The 19,945-nt window shown below is 35.2% G+C and overlaps 1 protein-coding gene across 4 annotated transcripts in view; it reads left to right on the forward strand.

Annotated features, from left to right (window-relative positions):
- The window catches only part of BICRAL (BICRA like chromatin remodeling complex associated protein), a 25,218-nt gene extending 10,071 nt beyond the window's left edge, over positions 1–15,147 (forward strand). For 3 of the 4 annotated variants that reach the window (XM_034427701.3, XM_034427702.3, XM_034427703.3), the window contains exons 3-12: positions 82–130; positions 582–650; positions 2,321–4,012; positions 5,134–5,224; positions 6,815–6,915; positions 7,739–7,800; positions 7,905–8,050; positions 8,224–8,318; positions 9,843–9,945; positions 11,234–15,147. In XM_034427701.3, coding sequence (XP_034283592.2) covers positions 82–130; positions 582–650; positions 2,321–4,012; positions 5,134–5,224; positions 6,815–6,915; positions 7,739–7,800; positions 7,905–8,050; positions 8,224–8,318; positions 9,843–9,945; positions 11,234–12,039 — 3,214 coding nt within the window. In that variant the 3' untranslated portion in view covers positions 12,040–15,147. Of the gene's footprint in view, positions 1–81; positions 131–581; positions 651–1,385; positions 1,468–2,320; positions 4,013–5,133; positions 5,225–6,814; positions 6,916–7,738; positions 7,801–7,904; positions 8,051–8,223; positions 8,319–9,842; positions 9,946–11,233 lie in introns of all 4 variants that reach the window. The other variant, XM_087883225.1, reaches the window with a different exon arrangement.
- Positions 15,148–19,945: the final 4,798 nt, after the last annotated feature.

The following is a 19,945-nucleotide window of genomic DNA, read 5'->3' on the forward strand; positions in this document are numbered from 1 at the left end:
AATTTTAGCAACATTTATGTTTTAAAATGCTTTAATGTTTAAAATGGACCATCTCACTTTTTTTGTTTATATATATTTTAGAGATCCACAGGCACTGAATTACTTTCTACACGGAGGGGGTAGTAAATCTGTAAGTTATTTATGTTATCTTATTGTACATTTAATTTTTTTAACCATTTTTCAGGGTTGCTAGAAGTGTGCCCACAGAATCTTAAAGCAAATTCAATGCATACAAGGATTATCACAGCAAACTAGAAATGTGGGGTTGCAGTTCTGCATTTTTTTTCTTTCCATATAAAAGAAATCTTATGTGCCCAATGAGTGGTGATGTAAAAGAGGTAGTCTACATTTTAGCACTTTTCAAGTTTATGTGGCAGAGAACTGTCTTTGAATTTTTCTGAGGCTAAAAAGTTTACTGAAGTTGGAAAGAATAACCACAATTGTTGATGGAAAGATAGTGGGAGGAAAAATGTAATGTTGGATTTTAGCACTTAAGGATCAGACTCTTATTATACAATGAGGAAAGTTGTGCTCTAAATGTATTACTCTTAGTTTAAAACTATTTATTTGTGTTGTCACAGAACAGTGAAGACTTGAGTAACATAGGATATTCTGCAGCCAACTCAAATTCCATTTTTGCCAATACCAGTGTAAGTACAAAGAAAAAAATATACAGTATTATTTGCTTTGTTTATATTAAATGGAATTGAATGGAATAAAAATAGTAATTGATTATCTTATAAGATCAAATACCTATGTTGTCCGTATATATACTATTATTTTTATTAGTGATATTAATGAATAGTTATTCTCTCAGATTTTGATTTCACAATATTTATACACCTGAAATAAATTGCATTTGGAAGCTATTCCTTTCCCAAAGTATTTAGTTTTGTGAATTCTATTCAGCCCACATATGCAGATTGTTGGAATTCAGAAACTGAGCAGATATCTAGTTAGAGCAAGCTACAGTACAAGAAAATTTTACCAAGAAAAGTGGTAAATGTGTTACTAAAATTTCTGCTACTTCCTCTCTCTATTAGAAAGAATTATGAGACAGATAGAAGTGATCCAGAATTACCTCTTAATATACCCTAATTACCTGTTAATATACCCTGATCTGTTATAGCAGGATTTGTAATTCAGTTGAACTCATAATATATTGTTTTTTTCTTTATCACTTCTAGTTTTGTAATTCAGACATAGCAGATTCTAACAAAGAATAAAGATTGTGATGACTGACCTTCTATTCTCTGGACATGCTAGCTAAATAGTACAGGTTGAGATGGTGTGTAGCAGGGCTGTAGAGTGCTTTACACTTCAAAGGTGTTTCAGACTGCATTTAGGCACCCACATAGCACCTAAACAAAACATATATTTTCCAGAGCTTATGCTGCAGTTGCAGAGGGCAGCTGAGTGGTCCTTGGAGAAGACCAAGCTGCTTTAAGGAGTTGCCATAAAATTCCTGTACGTACTCTGGAGTAGTTCTTTCCTTCAGATCCAAAGTGTGATTTCATGACATGGCAAAGCCCTAATGTTTAATGTCATGTCATGATAGATTTGCAATTAGATAAAAGTTTAACATTTATAGAGTGTCTTTGTTACTGGTGATAAATAGATATATATAATATTTATAGTGTGCATATTATTAGGATGTTTTAGATCTGGACTTCTGGCAATAGTTTGATCAGCTCTACACTACTTCAGTCTGATCTGATTTGATCCCGAATCAACTTTACATTTTTCTTTAAAAAAATATATAAAATGTAAACAGCTGTAGCTTTTTAATGTTCATATAAAGTAGATAATATGCTGCCAGTGCCTTAAATAATTACAAACTGTAGTTGTAAATGTGCTGCAACATTCAAATGATTGAACAGAGGGTTAAAAAAGAAGAGAATGTTCCACTCATTTACATTAAGCTCTTGCCATCAGTTTATACATTTTGTATACCAGAATCTTTATCCTGTTGTCAAATGGGGTAATTAAAAGCAGACTTGTTGGATTTGGCATTAGAGTTTCTTGTTTGGATTCAGAACTCTCAGGCTACTTCTAACTAATCCTTCACAGGACCGTTGTGGGATTTAAATGATACCCACAGAGGTATCACCCATCAATGCTGTCTGAGAACCTTGGTGAAAAAATGTTAGGATTATTTCACAGTGTTTCACAACAGTAATGTTTCTTGTTCTAATAATAAACCTGAGAAGAGGAAAATAATTATAGTGAACTATGCTATACATTATAGTGAACTATGCTTATACACTGGGCACTTTTAAAAAAAGATTGAAGAAATTTTATTGTATTTTTTTCCTTTCAGAGCTCTGACCCTAAGTCATCAATCAAAGGTGTTGGTGGTCAGCTTGGAGAAGGGTCTAATGATGGACTACAATTGCCAAGTACTCTTCAGTTTCTTGATGATGAACTTGAATCATCTCCATTGCCTGATCTTAGTGAAGATCAGCCTTTTGATATCCTCCAGAAATCTTTGCAAGAAGCTAATATTACTGAGCAGACTTTGGCAGAAGAGGCTTATTTGGATGCCAACATAGGCTCCAATCAACAGTTTGCACAAACACAGCTTCATCCTTCCTCATCAGCATCTTTTACTCAGGCTTCTAATGTTTCTAATTACTCAGGTCAAACGCTGCAACCTATTGGAGTTACTCAAGTAGTACAGCCACCCGTTGGAGCATCTTTTACAAGCAATACAGTTGGTGTGCAACATGGCTTTATGCAACATGTGGGGATCAGTGTTCCCAGTCAGCATTTGTCAAACAGTCAGATTGGTAATTCTGGACAAATACAACTAATTGGTTCATTTAGTAATCAACCTTCTATGATGGCCATAAATAATCTTGAAGCATCTCATATTATATTGAAGGGTGGCGGACAACAAGCACCTGCAAATATGAGTGGTGGACTTTTGGTTCATAGACAAACTCCTAATGGCAACTCATTATTTGGCAATTCAAATTCAAGCCCAGTAGCACAACCTGTAACTGTTCCATTTAATAGTACAAATTTTCAGGCTTCTTTGCCTGTACACAACATCATTATACAGAGGGGTCTTGCTCCAAATTCTAACAAAATTCCCATCAATATTCAACCCAAACCAATTCAGATGGGACAGCAAGCCACTTACAATGTAAATAGTTTAGGAATACAGCAGCATCATGTACAACAAGGGATTCCATTTGCTTCATCAAATTCTCCTCAGAATTCAGTAGTTGGTCCACATATGTCTGTTAATATTGTTAGTCAACAAAATTCAAGAAAACCAGTTACTCCCCAAACAGTAAGTAATGCCAGTGGTAGCATTGTTATCCATTCTCCAATGGGACAACCTCACACGTCTCAGAATCAGTTTCTTATACCCACAAGTCTGTCTGTAAATCCCAGTCCAGTTCATCATGTCCAGACTGTAAATGGACAGCTGCTTCAGAATCAGTCTTCACAACTTGTTTCCAGCCAAGTATCAACTGAGCATGTTATGTTAAATAGAAACTCTACGAATATGCTCAGAAGTAACCAAGCATATTCAGGACAAATGCTGAATAATCAGAATGCTGTACAGTTAGTTTCTGGTCAGACATTTGCTCCTTCAGGAAACCAAGTTATAGTCAACCATGGAACTTCTCAAATTGTTGGTGGTCAGATTCCATTACAACAATCCTCTTCCGCTGTATTACATTTATCTCCAAACCAAGGAAACCTTTCCCAAGGCAGAACAGGATTTTCAGCAGCATCTCCTGGACAGGCAACTGGTTCAAATATATCTTCAAGTAATCGTTTTACTGTTGTGAGTTCCTCTGCTACGGTACATCCAAACATTGGCTCATCAGTTCAGTCTGTAGCTTCAAGTGGAAGCTTTGCTGGAGATCAACTTACACAGCAAAATAGAACTCAGTTGTCAGTCAGTGTATCACATCGACTTCCAGTTTCTTCGTCAAAACCTGTCAGCACTTTCAGTCATGCATCAATAACCCAGCCACCATTTTCGTTTGGACAGGTATGATTCACAAGATCAAAAATATTCCATAAATTTAGTTTCTTTAATGATGCAGGATTGGATATGATCATGCAGCCGGTGCTTCTAAGTATTAAGCAGTATTTTGAAATAACTGCTGTTTTATGACACGATAATACCAACTTTCTCCCCCCCTTTTACATGGAATTATTATTTTGATTAAAATGTGGTTTCATAGAAATAAGGTTCATTACTGGGTTAGATGTGTTTCATGTGATAAGAATGAAATACAGTGAATGTCAGAATTCGATGAACTTCTCACTTCTATTTTAAATTTAATTGCAGTTTATGAATTGCTTTATTTTCATTAATCAAAGGCAAGATTAACCACAGTTTGGGATTTCAGCATAATGATATTTTATGTTGAAAATGGAATTTAAATGGATATTTCCAAGTTACTCTCACATACTTAATAAAAAAGGCATAGAGGGGAGTAGATAATTCCAGACTTACTGTGGCTTGCTTTCATTATGCTAAGTAATAGTTTAGTCACAAACTTTGTGATATCCGAACCAACTACTGAAGCTAACAATTAAATGTCATTTGTAGTAATTTGTATATAAAGAATGAATAAAGCATTTATATAACAAATGATAGATGAGAAATAAGGATTTTATCCATACTTTGCTCCAATTCAATTATGAAGATTTAGGATGTAAGTTGAATATCATTAATTGAAGTTCAACTCTATGAATGAAGGTGAGTCAGTCTTCAGTTAACTAATACCAGAATCAATAGCCTTAATTCTAATTACATCAGAAATAGTTTGGAAGTCTAGCACTCAAAGAATTGATCACACATAATGATTTGAAGCCCTTCCAAAAAAAGTCTGAAAACATTTTTACTTTATCCCAGTCCCATCCCCAGTGATGTCACTACATTATTGGACATACATCTCTCACTGAAAAATATGTTAGGTGTTCCTGGTTTATGGTTTAGTATGATGCCTAAATGAAGTTATTGTTGTACATCCAATAACTGGTTAAAACTAAGTAAATCATGTAGAACTCAGCTACTTATGTATTTTTTATGCGGATTATTTCTTTTTAAATATCTATTTTCTTTAATTATATGTGTGACATGTCTGTGTTGTGTCTTTGCAGATTCAAAAAAAAGCAACCAACCTGGCATCTTCAGTTGCATCATCAAAATCACAGGACAACTTGAGACAACCACAGTCAACAAATCTTTTAGGTAATCTAGTTTATTAGATTTTAATTTCTTTCTAATCTCTCATGAATGAATTACTTCATTCTAATGTGATCTTACGTATCAGTTGAAAAGTTCGGATTGTAAGTAGATATTAGTATGTATACTACTGATATACAATAGACAAGATATAAATTAAATTGTATATATAATTTATATTTAATTATAAATTAAAATCTAAAAGTGCATTTGTCAAGTTTCTTTGGCTAGTATCAGTGATTCAGTAACTTTATAAACATATGGCAATGTTTTATAAAATACCAGTTATTTGATCATATATATGTGAACACAGTGTTAGAACTTGCCACTATTAAGTATACAAAGGATTTGATTTAGAACTCAGCAAACTCAGAGAGCACCAAGGATCCATCATTTCAACCCTGAGCTCCAAATATTCTCCTTTATTGGTAAAACATTTCAAGTGAAAGTCAATCCCCATGTTATGGGTTCATGTCCAGAAATGAATGATGTACTTTGTTCTGGGGATGGACCATTCCAAAGTGGTTGTTCTACGCATGGAATGTTTTGCCCATTCCTTATTATAAGCTCCCCAAGATAGTTGTAACCTGCTCCTAGTTTTGAAGGAAAAGAAATTCATATTGCAACATTTGAAGGATAAATCTATGGCCCCATTTATTCAATGAATTGCTTGCTTCTTATTGCATATAGATATAAATTTTGTATGGATAAATACAGTGAAATGTGGGATGGCATGCAAAATATAGAAGGTTAAAAATACTATAGCTATATAAGTGAATTGTAAATGAACACAAATACATTATATATAATATATAATAGGTCTTTTTATATATAATTATATATAATAGGTCTACATTAAATAACTATATATAGAATTATAACTATTATACAGGTAGACCTTGACTTATAACCGAGTCTGGAAGTTAGGTCATAAATCATTGAGTTATTAAAGGAGACACCTACAGGCTGCCTGCTCAATGACCATAATCCTAGCTTTCTGTCAGGTACAAAGGATCAGAATCATATGTTAAGTAGTAGTTCACAATATTTACTGCTCAAGTCTATTCATAAGGATCTAGTCAACTGATGGCCAGTACTAAATTAGTGCTGGATAAGAGTTAATAGAATTTGGGGAGGGGGGGGGGCTGGATTTGAATCGCTTGTGGCAATGTAACAACTCCAGATGGATTATTCTTTTAACTCCCCCACCCCTTTTCTGCCTCTTTCTCTATACTCTATTGCTAGATGGCTGAGGCATTCTAGCCTACAGCAGAGTTCCTGGGGGGATGGGACAAGAGAGGACAATCTTCTCGAGAATGGTGGGAAAATAGAGAAGGCAACAACTTACAACTAAAATTCTGGGCTTAGTTATGGTCATAAATCAAGGACTATTTGTATTTTATAGCACCATTTCCTCATCCCCGTGCTGGACCCCACGCCAGAAAGTTTGGGGACCGCTAGTCTAGAATAGTTACAGAAAAACATTCCCGGTGACAATTTATTTAATATCTTTCAGTGATGTATATTTAGGTGGAAGATTCAAAATATGTTTGCTTTGTGTAATGTCAAGAAACTTCACAGTGAGTATATTTACAGGACAAGATGCTGGAGCCAAAGTCATACAACAACCTATAGGAACAGTGTTACCACACCAGGAAAAAACAGCAGGGTCATCGCTTGCTCAAACAAATGTGCAGGTAGGGGGGGGGAAATCACCTGCTTTTTTTCTGTAAATAATTTCCCATTTTGCCACTGAAAATAATTTTGAGAAGGGAGATTTGTGAAGAAATCTGTAGTAGTACATTTGTAAATCTCTTATCAATATATCTCAATCACTTTAAATATTATATGAAGCTAAACAATACTGTAATACATAATACATAATCCTGTCTATTTCAAACACCTTACCATTTATTTGTTTACCAACAGAACTTACTTTGTGCTTGTGTTTATAAAAAATGAAAGAGGTTGTTTATTGGCATAATCTTGCTTAAAGGAACAATAAAAGATTGTGTCATGGAACACTGCATTAGCATATTTGTTGTCATTTGCTTCAATTCAATAATCTTGAAAAGGGAAATTTGTGAGGAAATCTATGATAGTGTATTGGAAAATCTCTTTAGAGAAATTGTATGAAACTAAACAATAATGTAGATATTTGGTGGCATTTGCCATTTTAAATACTTTAGTAATTCTTGGATCACACTATAAAAAGTACACCCTGATTTTATGCTTGATTATACAGGCATATTCTATTGATAAGGAGGATTATTTTTGAAAAATTTAAAAGGCAAGTATGTCTAAGATTGTAATTGTTACCTTCAATGACATATAAACCATTTTATTTATTTTCATATGTGACACATAAAAAGTTCAAATTCATATTAATGCAGTTTATAGAAAGTAGTTCAACGGATTTTTTACAACATTTTTAGATGTACAAAACATTTACAACTACAAAATGTAGTTTCTTTTACTAAAAGTTTATCCTAATGTAACAGAAATGTATTTTGGACCTAGGTGGATGGTCATATAGTAGGACAAAAAAGACCTGCTGCTAAACAATTAACCAAAGGAGCCTTGTAAGTTATTTTTCTTTCAATATACATTTTAGCTTTTTTAAAATTTTGCAAAATTGTTCCAGATGTCATTGTAAACTGACTGATGGTTACCTTCTTTCCACTAGCATTCTACAGCAATTACAGAAGGACCAGGCACAGGCTGTAACTCCTGACAAAAGTCAGTTCAGATCTTTAAGGGATGCAGTCCAGAGACTTCTTTCATATCATGTGTGCCAGGGATCACCGCCAACTGAAGAGGATTTAAGGAAAGGTATTTTTCCCTTTCTACTATTTTGAAAAAGATGTGTGTATGTATGGTAGTGGTGGTAGTGGGGCGCTTATAAGTTACATGTTATACATATAATGGAAAATGGAAGAAAAGGTTTATTATAAATATTTTAGGGTTTAAAACTACTATCTAAATATATTTTAATGCCTTTTCAGTGGATAATGAATTTGAATCTGCGGCAACACAGCTTCTGAAAAGAACACAGTCAATGCTAAATAAATACAGATGTCTTCTGTTGGAAGATGCAATGGTAAGACAAATGAAAAATAATTATATATGTTTTTTCAGGCCAAATTACCGTGGTTGTAACATTAACCATGTGATTAATACTGGCATGTAAATATAATAGGTCGAGGGAAGCAAAGTTGATTAATTTCCAAGATATAAGATAGCTTCAAAGTGTCTCATTTGTAAGTAACATGGGGACCCAGTTTTTAATTGAGGTTACTACAAAGGTTTGAAATTCTTAGCTGTAGAACATAGTCCTCATTTGCTACAGTCACCCATGTCGAACTACAGTTAGTCCTTGACCTACAGCCGTTTGTTCAGCAACTGTTCAGAGTTACAGTGGTGTTGAATGAATGGTGATTCTGACTAATCCTCGGAGTTCCAGCAGACTCAGCACTCTTGCCGTCATGCTATCGCAGTCAGGAAACTTGGCAACCAGTTCACCCTACAAACAGTGGCAACCTCATTCAATCACATGATTCCCATTTGCAACCTTCCCTGGTGGCTTCCCTGGAAAGTCAGTTGGGAAAGTCTCCCCCACCCGTGCATCGTCCCCAGCGTCTCTGAAGTTTTTCCACGTTGGCTGCTTACACCCTTCCCAACTTGTATTGTGCTCTTGCACATCCTCTGACCATTGCCACATTTCCTTGCTCCCTCCTTTGGTCGTAAGTTGTTGCAGTTGTTAAGTGGATCACTACATGATTTTATGACAATTTTTATGATGGTTGTAAAGGAAATCACCATGATGGTTAAAGAACTCACGTGATTGTTAAGTGAACCATATGGCTGTTAAGAAAATCCATTTTGCTGGAAACTGATTGTGGGATACTGCAGCTGATTGTAAATGCGAGCCAGTTGCCAAGTGTCTGAAAGGCAATTCTGTGACCACTGGAGGAGCATTGGGTGCAGCAATCACTGGAACTGTTATGCTATTTATTTGTTAGATTTATATGCCAAATGTCTCGCCACAGGGCTACTCTAGGCAACTTAACAACAATAAAAAGGAAGAAATGAAAAGAATGAATAGAATAGAAGTAAGATAAAAGAACAATAAAATAAACAATGAAAGAGACCATAATGAGAAATACAACCGTATGATTAAAAAAAAAGATGGCTGGGTAGAGAGCAGAGAACAAGGGAAAGGAGGAGGAGTCTGCCATCAATCCAGCACCCACCTCCAGCATTGAGCTATCCCCTATTTGGACCCAGGACATTAAGCAGAGACAGATCTTTAGGTTGTTGTGAAAGGATAGGAAGGTGGGGGAAGATTTTACCTTAGAGGGTCAGATGTTCCAAAGGGCAAGCAGTGCAGCAGAGAAGTGCAGCAGAGAAGGTTTTTCTGGATCCCAACAGACAGAGTTCTGTTTTTATGTATTGCACTGCACTGCATTGAATACAATACAAAAGAATATAACTTTTGTTCTGTGGTTTGATATGATATTAAAATGGTTCTCATATAATTTCAACAATTGGCTAGAAAACAGGAGCATAACATTTTTTGTTTGTAATATGGTCGCTGATTTTGTTTGCTTGTTTTCTTTTCCAGAGGATAAATCCTTCAGCAGAAATGGTAATGATTGACAGGATGTTTAACCAGGAAGAAAGACAATCTCTGTCCCGGGATAAACGTCTTGCAATAGTTGATCCTGGTAAGAAACTAAGATTCCTTCTAGATATGAGACTTCTTTTGTTTATTTCACTGCTTTTTCATTTTGTTTTACTTGCCAATTGAATGCAACATAGTCTCAGTATAATTCTTGATGGATATGTGGCTGTTAAAATCCATAATGATCCTTATTCACACTAATAAGTAAATAATAGTATAATGCAGTAGGCTATATTATTGTACTATTAATCTTAATTCTTCCCTCTCCCACCACCTGTTTGTCTCTTCTTCACTTTCCCAAACAGTATGTTTGTTGGAAGGATGCAGATACAATATGTGATTTTGATACACCTGCATCATGTATTCAAAAATTTGCTTTGCTAAATGCCAATATTTAAATCACTTTCACTTGTAAAATATGATGTAATTTGTTTTAAAAGGAACTATGTTTGCAAGTATATTTCTTACCTCTATACTTATTCTGAGTATATTCTGAACAGAAATGTTGTAAGCTACAAAGACTAATGAAGGCAATTGAGAACAAATTTCAACATGAAATTTAAATACTTTGAAATTCTTAAATATTAGTTTATTTTATAAAAATGTGCATGTAGGTACAGAAGGCATTCGTTAGTTTTCAGTGAAACAACAGTTAATAAGTCCAGCAATAATTAATAGGTCAGGTAATTTTAACTTAATGTTATTTATTTATTTATTTATTTGTATCCTACCTTTATTATTTGTATAAATAACACAAGACAGCAAACATATCCAATGTATCTTCCCCTCCTATTTTCCCCATAACAACCACCCTGTGAGGTAAGTTGGACTGAGAAAAAGTTACCAGTTGGCTTCATGCCTAAAATAGGAGTAGAAGTTATAGTCTCCAGCTTATAGTCTAGTGCCTTAACCACTAGACCAAACAGATTTCGTAGGTCTTTTTTTCCCACTCTGACTTCTTTTTAAAGGATATTCTGTTACAACACTTTTCATTGTAATTCACACTGAACACTGAACTAACCAGAATTCCACTTAAGCTACAATCCGAAACCTAAAAACATATTTTAAAATGTACAATAGTTCATTGTATGTTTTTATTTAGCAGATCACTTATTTTTTATGTCTTGGTTGTGGCTTAATGTAAATGGGGCTTACAGTAGTATTTGTTCCTACAGATCCATGACAAAAAAAAAAATATTAAGAAGTTGGTCCCAAAATTCCACTTTGGGCAAAATATCAGTATCCCAGGTCTGAAAACACTGAAGAATATTTCTTATGTCTTGCTGTTGTACAACAGTGTAATATTAAAATACTTTTCTTCCAATTTTCAGATGGTTTTCTGGCAGATTTTTGTTGCTCATCCACACAATTTGACAAGAGTGCTGATGACACACAGCTTCATGGAAGTGATCATCAAACTAGCAAATCTTTAACTTTTCCAAACCAGACTGCTAATACCCAAATGAGAGACAAGTCAAGCACAGCAGAGTCTTTAATGTGCAACAAACTTCATGTAGTGCCTAACAATATTGTGAGTCCACCACAAGAAAACACTTCTGTTAAAAAGGCAGATCTTGCAAAAGCTTTAACATTTGAGAAATGCTCTTCTGAAAGCTGCTCTCCTGAAAGCCAACATACGGCTCCTTCTGAACAAAAAATCGCTCTTAAGGGTCTTGACAAGTTGAATGAAAATTCTTTAGCTTCTAAAGATCATTCATCTAAAATCTTATCAAATGCAGATCGTGGTATGCATAATAAAACTTGTTGGAATACAGTTGATTCTCATTCAGAAACAGCATATAATCATTCCCTCCAAGATAAAACTCCTCGGAGTTCTCCAAAGAATGTGGATTTGCCACAAGACAACTGGAAAGTTTCTGGAAAACCCCAAAAGGATTTGCTTGTCAATAAGAGTTTAGAAACTACATTCAAAAATATATTAGAACTGAAAAAGACTGAAAGGCAGCCACAAAGTGAGGCAGCTGCTAGTGGCTCTCTACAGTTAGAGTATCCTAACTGTTCACATATTGCTCCGCAGGAAAACTGCCTGGAGAAGTTTATTCCAGACCACAGTGAAAGCATTGTAGAAACTGACTCTCTTTTAGAAGCTGCTGTAAATAGTATCTTAGAGTGTTAATAGTTACAGTACTGTGGACAAATCTCCCTTAGAAACAAATGTGAAAAGATACCACAAGTACAGCCTGACGTGTACTTTCTAAAGTAGGTTCTGTTCTTTGTTTGAGAGCAATACTCATTGTGGTTACAGTGAGGTATCCAGTAATGTAAAACCTTAAGAGAAAGCTGTTTGGTAAGGCCTATTCATTGGCTGTGATTGAATGTAATTCTCAACCATGTTCTTTACCATTTCAAGAATGATTCTCAGTGAGCCTTTCCCTTCCCTCTCTTTTTCCAATTCAATTGCACTGGTAAGATCAGAAGCTTTTGTTTCTATTTTAGACTATAGTTTAATGTGTTGCCTGAGGTTGAACCTATAATTAATAACTAAACCAGATTCATGAACTGTGATTGACAATTGTTGGCTTTTCAATAGCTACAATTAGGGTTGTATAATCCAGAGTTGGCAACATGACAAAACTGGTTAATAAAATACGGAACAGAAAATTCCCAACATCTTTATCATGATCTGTGGCTAAGTGTTACACTCTAACCACCGGATTACATTGTTGTATAAACAGTTTTAATGTTGTAGCTTAATGAAACATTAATTTACTAAACCCTACATAATGTAGTATACCGGTATTGACAATCACAGTTTAATAAGAGGTGTATTAAATACCGTCAATAATTTACATTTAATAAGGAAATTGTTCTCTATATCTCCTGTCAAGATTTAAATTTCTGTGGTTAAAAATTCTACAGTTTACCTCTTTGCAGAAATGTCTTTGTTAGGTTTACAAGAAATAGAGAAAAAATTGTAAACTGAGAAATTATAAGCAGAGTTTACAGAGCTTTATACTTCAAGTGCTATTCAGCTGCTCCATAAGCAGAAACCAATATAATTTAGAGGAATGACATTGTAGAGTTTAAGTTACAATGTGGTATGGAACAATAAACATAAAGTTTAGAAAAGCTAATAGATGGGAACTTTTAAAAAGAGGCTGTAAAGTAGTCATGCACATACCATACACATACACAAAAACACATTTTTGATTGACACATTGATTCTTCAGCAAAAGCTTTTGTATTTTATAATTGGATATAATCAACTAAATATTTCTGGTATAATGTTTTTCTAAACCAAGTATGACAAGCATTTTTACTTAAAAATTGTGTTGTTATAGTAGATGTTTATAGTTTAAGGAGTACTAGCCTTAATCTGAACAAATTAAAGAACAGTGTTATTTTGGTTGTTTCTGATTCTGATTGTTCAGAATGTTAATCCATTTGCAGCAGTGGTCATATTACCAAAACACATACAAACCAAAGTTAGATTTCTATACACTAACAAATTTACATGTAAAAGCATATATCTCATAAACTAGAGCCAAAAGAACCTCATGCGTGGTTTGCATTTGGCTGGTGATCATATTGATAATGTAAATTTCTTTATTATTTAAATCTACAAATTTCTCCTTTTAGGTTGCCAGGCTTAAGGAAAAAAGTATACAAGCTTTCTTTAATACTGTTTCATACAATTATGCCTGCTCAAAAGGACAGAGAACTGTGATTTATAAGACACTTTGTCTGCAGCTTCTCTTTACAGGAATATTTAAAATTTATTGAGGACTCTTTGATCCTGATCTGATGGGGATCTTTCTCTTCCATTCAGCTGTAAAGCCCCATGTAGTTTTGCTACGGAGCAATGATGAACTGGTTGTCAGTCAGATTGCCAGAATTGTTCAGAAAGAGTCATATTTTCCTTTTTTTATTCCAAATAATGTAATGCAAAACTGTATTCTGTTATATTATTCAACACAGAACACACTACCATCCTTGTATTGTGGCCATATTGCCATGGATTAATAAAATATCATTTAATTCAGCAAAAGAGTAACAACAGTTAATGTACAATCCACATATAATAGGAATAGAAACATGGAGTTTAGTTTTATTGCCTCCTTTTTTTTAAAAAAAAGTGTGATTTTAAAGTCACAGGCTTATGATTTTGTACACTTCATGGCAACCATAATTTAAATAACTATAATTTTCACAAATTTATTTTTTGCGAGGATGGCTTTAATTATTTCTTTTAAGTAATATAAAGAGAGTAGAAGGTGGTTTTCCCTCAAGGTTTTGTGAAGGAAACATAATTGAACTGTAACCATAATGAGGTAATTTGGAAAGCAGGGTGTATATTGCACCAGTCACATAAATTAGTTTAACTAGTATCTGATTGGAAATGTAAAACAAAAATATTCACATTTGTACAACTTCTTATTTTGGTTTTACCTGCTAGTGTAAAGTTCCCATTGTATGTACAGACTATTCTGAACCTAAATACCAAAATAAAGTGTATATGTTTTGAATCTTAGGTGAGAGTTTAATTTTAGATAACGTCTTAGCCAAGACATCTGAAATGCACTTCATCAATGTGGATTAAATCATACCTATATTTATCCCAGGATTTTGTGCTGGGAACCCACTGAACAAAGTTCAGCTGAATTAACCTGGGATAGCTAATGTATTTTATTTATTAAACTGAACTTGGTTTTAGAGTTCTGAATATTTTAAATGGTAATGCAGTAAAAATATTTTTGTTCATTGTAAAGAAACAAAGTGTGAATTTGTTATGCAGCCCATGGTCCTGAATCCAGTGAAGGCCATTTATTTGTGCTTACCTGCTTTGTAGATTTGGTCTCTTGACTACCTGATGTCTTTCCACATTGTCTAAACTTAAAACATTTTTAGCTGGCAACTATAAAAAAAATCTGATTCAACAAGGTCAGCATAACTGATCTGTTAGATTTGGGAGGCCTTACAGACTGACTTTACCGAAAGAGGATGTGTCACTTTTTGTCAATGTAATATGAACTTCATTTGCTTAAAAACTTTCATTTGTATAGTATGTCTCACTTGAAATTGCTTTGTATACATTTTGTAAAAATATTTATAAAATGTTTTGTAAAAAATATAACAAATTGCAGTTTATTTTGTTATGTTGGATAAATACTGTTAAAATACACATATTGGTAAAAATATATTGTTAACCCATGAATAGGAAATGTTTAGCTGGATACTACAAATTGAAACAACCATTGCAATACAGCCAAAGATTTGGGAAAAATCATTATCTGTGATTGTCTTGATTTAACCAAGATAAATAATTAGGCTTTGAAGGGGTTTCTTTTTTATTTTACATAGTCTAAAAATATTTTTGTTACATTTATGTTCAACCTTTCTTCCAAGATTGCACCAAAGGCAAGTACACAGGATTTTGAAATGGTATCCTGTTTAGGCACTGGTGAGGCCAAGAACTGCATAGCTGTATGAAGATTATATTAGATTATTTTTTACAAAAAGCTATCTTCTTTATATGTCAAATGTGAACATGGGAACTGTGTATCTACCCACTGCTGAAAGCTCTATGCCAATATGCTAATGCTACATTAACTGATTATATAGTAATCTGCTCTTCAATAATTTTAAAAGATGTGTGTATTTTAGGCCAAATATTTTATTATATAAAACTTAATTTGTTTTATACATGTCAGTGCTAATTTATAGAATCATAGGGTTGGAAAGGAACTTGGAAGGCCTTCTAGTTCAACTCCTGCCCAGAGCAGGATCTTCATACCATCTTGAATAAATGGTTGTCCAATTGTTTCTTGAAAACCTCCAGAATTAACCTCAATAGCTGGGGTACATAAATGATTAATTTATGCATTGCATGAAAGCAAATTTTACATATTAGAAAAAAATCCAGATGACCATTCCTTTTTTAAAAAGAAATTTGACATTGGTTACATATTTTCACTTATCTGCTCTTACAGAGAGGTATTCCTCTATTCTCAGGGATAAAAAGAGGATCTCGAAGAATATAAACATGCCCTAGTATCAACATGGATCTTATAATAACACACACACACACACACACACACACACACACACACACACACACACGACTGAGATAGAGATTGATGGATGAGTTTCTCCTGAAACGTCTCTTCAGAATTACAGTTGAGGATCAGAGGATTTCTTCAGAGCAATTTTAGGATACCTGAGGGGCTGCAAGATGGAGGAAGGGGAAGTAAAATTCCTATTGGGGGGGAACATACTCCCTTGTGAATTGTTGGATGGAGCAGGATCAGAAAAGAGATTTCTTTTTTCTAAATATTTACTTAAAATACTAGATATGTTTACAGCCTTGAGTTGTTTATAACAATAAAACTTGAGTTGTTTATAAAAATAATAAAAGTGGAATACAAATAAGTATACTGTCAAATAGTATTTCCTAACTAGTATTCAGAACTTAAACTTATTATACCTCTTATCTACGTATTAAGGAATATTTATTTGATCAAGTTTGATCAAATGATTGAAATATACATATAGCAGGTATCTGATATGCTTTAAGGTGTATGGGAATGCTAAATGGGTGCGCATGAATCAAGGAATATTTCAATTCCAAAACAAATTCACATCCTGGAAGTTCTGCTGTATTGTTTCTGATAGGCTATGACTCAGTAGAAACAAACCAAAATAAAATTTGGAGGTATTACAGAGAGATTTTCAGGGTGAGCAGAGCAAAGCACATTGGTTCCTCTGTCTACTCTGCATGTCCATTACTGCCATGTTTTCACTAGCTTCAAGTGCAGCATGTAACACCTGCCTGACACCACAACAGCTATGCAAGGAGCCAGTTCCTCCCTTTCAAATCTTTCATTGCTCTTCAAGCACCATTTAATTATAGACACACATCATCCCAAATATTACCTTTTTCCCCACCCCCAAATTCTTATTTCATATCCAGAATAAATAATTGTGTTTTGTTCAAATAATACCAAAATATTTGAAATGCATGTACCGTATTTTTTGAATTATAGGACACACTTTTTTCCCTCCTAAAAGGAGGTGAAAATTTGGGTGCGTCTTATACTCTGTAGCCCCACACACCAGCTCCACCCCATCCACTGGCCCCCACCCTTCAGTCTCCGCATGTCCTCTTCCTGTCTGCAGAGATTGCAGCCAGGAATCTGAGCGTCGTGTTTTCAGCCTCCAAATGTTCTGTTTGAGAGCCCTTCAAGGCTGCGGGGATCGCCAAAGCACATCACTGCGGATCGCTTCCCGAAAACGCGATGTGTTTGGAGGCTGAAAACGCAACCAACGGTGCCCAAAATGGCTACCTGGAACAACTGCTGCCTTCTTTTACTCCTTCCGCGCTTCGCCTGCTTTAGTCACTGGCCAGGAGTCACTTCAACTCTTGGAATTCCCACCTAATTATATAAAATCTCATATTCCTAAACACATGTAATCTGCCTGTATTTTTATAAGCCATATCAATAGATAGATTTAAACTGTAGAGAGAGGTAGTTTACTATTATTCTGTTTTACCCAGAGACCTGGTTTTACCAGGACAGTCATTACCGAACTGTTTGTTGATTTTTTTCCACACTATATATAAACCTGTCTTAATACAATGTTTCTCCATGTTTCCTTGAAATTACAGTTGTTACTTCATGCAGCATCTCTACCGAATGATCATTGTAATATTTGAGATTTTCCTTCTCCTTTGGTCTCTAATGTGCAGAAGAAAAATTCAAATCAACCAACTTTATTTCTTTCGGGAAGACTGAAAAGGGATGACAGAAGTTTGGAGAAGTCTACAACTTTTCACTGCCTACAAACTTTTGAGCATTAGGATCTTTTATAAAGGCATGGCCATGAAATAACCAGAAATCAACTGATTTTGTGCAATGACTTCCCTATCACTCAATACAATTTTTCTTTTCGTAACTCTCTGCTGCCACCACCTGGTAAATGATAGGCAGAACACAACAGTCAGCTAATATTCAGGAAATAGTAAATCTATATTAGAAACTACTACCATAATAGTCTGATCCACTATAAATCTGCCAAGTTCCTTTTTAAAGGCATCCTATCTGGCAGCTATTAGCACAGTGGCTTGCAGTGAATTCCATCATTTAGTTTTACTCTTGAGTAGATAAGTATTTCCTTCAGCTTATTTTAAAACATTAATGTTTGGGTACAGAGCATTATCATAATTTTCTGTTTATAAGAATAGCAAAAGAGGTCTGCTAAGGAAGCAACTGAAATCAATAGGCTTAATATTCATCAGTTGCAGAGATTGTTTAGTCATCTTTACTAGTCTGCAAATTTGTATATTTACCTTTTTAAAATAATATTCATAAAATATTATGAATAATATAGGTCTTTCATATGTGTATAATTCTTCTGATTTCCAAGATTTGCTTTCAGGCACGAATTAACAGGTGCACACATGCAGATTTCAAACTAACTATTTTATTATGTTCTGTCAGTAATACAGGAATCTTCCCAGTCTGACAGTCGACTCTTGGGAACAATTTGTAGCGCTACCCCCGGAAGGGCTGCTGGAGTCCGGGTTCTCCTGGCCCTCTTGGTATGGCTACCGGTCTACACTGGTCCCTCACTGAGGCACTTCTACTGGCCTGAGTCATGTAGTGTGGTGGTGATCAGTCTCCTCTCAGCAGGCAGGTCATGTGGTAGAGTGATTGTCAGTCTTTTCCCAGCCGGCAGGTCACTTGATGAGATAGTATTCATGTGGCTGGTCAGCCCTTCTTCCTTTCTCTCTCTCTCCTCTCTGCCTTTCTTGAATTGCCTGCTGAGCTCTCCTTCCACCACCTCTGCTTCTTTGTGGATTTCTCTGCTTGCCCCACAGAAGCCTTTCCTCTCCTATCTCCTTCTCTCCCTCAGGCTTGCCCCACAAAAGCCTCTCCTATCCTCCCTATTGCCTTCATTCCCTCTCTCTTTCCCAAGCCTCTTTCTCCATTTCCCCCTTAAGCCTCTTTTCCTATCTTCTCAGGCCTCCTTTTCCCCCAGCCTAGGAAGGATAGGATCCTCCCTATCCTTACTTTCCGGCCTTTCTCCCCTCAGAAAACAAAACCCTCCTTCGTCCTCTCACACTCCCTCTGTTTCCCCCAAAACCTTCCCACCAAAACCTCCTCCTCCTGTTCCCTTCTCCTGGGAACCTGGGGGTGGAGGGTCAGGTCTAGCTCTTTTGTGGTTGTGCAGTGATTCCAGCCTAGCTCAATACTTGATCCTTCCTGCCTGCCAAGCTGAGTGCTTCCCAACATCGTCATACAAGCAGTCTTCAATTTCTGACCATTTGTTTAGTGACCATTTGACGTTATGGTGCTGAAAATGTGACTTACTACTAATCTTTACACTTATGACTGTTGCAGCTTCTCTGCAGTCCTGTAATTGTGATCTGGGCACTTGGCAGCCAATTAACATTGGCTGCCAATGCAGGCGTCCTGCAATCATGTGATCACCATTTGTGACCTTCCAATCTGGATTCAGAAAAGTCAATGGACAAGCCAGCAGGAAAGATCACAGGTCACAGTCTCACTCAATGATCATGGTGATTCATTTAATGACTGCTGCAAAAAGTTCATAAAACTGGGTAGAGTGATGTGATGCCTCAGTTAATTTTTGCCCTACTTAATGAATCTTCTGGTCTCAATTATGATGGTAAGTAAAGAGGACTAATTTGTAGTTCTTAATGAGAATTCTCTAAATTGCATGAACAAAGTATATATTTAATAAAATGTAATTTACCAAGTGTAATAGAATGTAATAACATTAAGGCAGTGGTCACCAACTGGTGGTCCATGGACCACTGATGGTCCACGAGAAAATTTTGGTGGTCTGCAGAAAAAGTATTTGCATTTTTTATATTGCACTAAATACTATTTATCTTTTTTTTAAAAAATTATTTATTTATTTATTTTATTAGTCATATTTCTATGCCGCCCACTCTCCGAAGACTCTGGGCGGCTTATACCAAAGACAGTATATTAACTAGCATATTGCCCCCAACAATCATTTTACCCACCTCGGAAGGATGGAAGGCTGAGTCAACC

This window comes from Pantherophis guttatus, chromosome 1 (assembly GCF_059756535.1).
Source record: "Pantherophis guttatus breed Tessera chromosome 1, ASM5975653v1, whole genome shotgun sequence".
NCBI classification, from domain to species: domain Eukaryota; kingdom Metazoa; phylum Chordata; class Lepidosauria; order Squamata; family Colubridae; genus Pantherophis; species Pantherophis guttatus.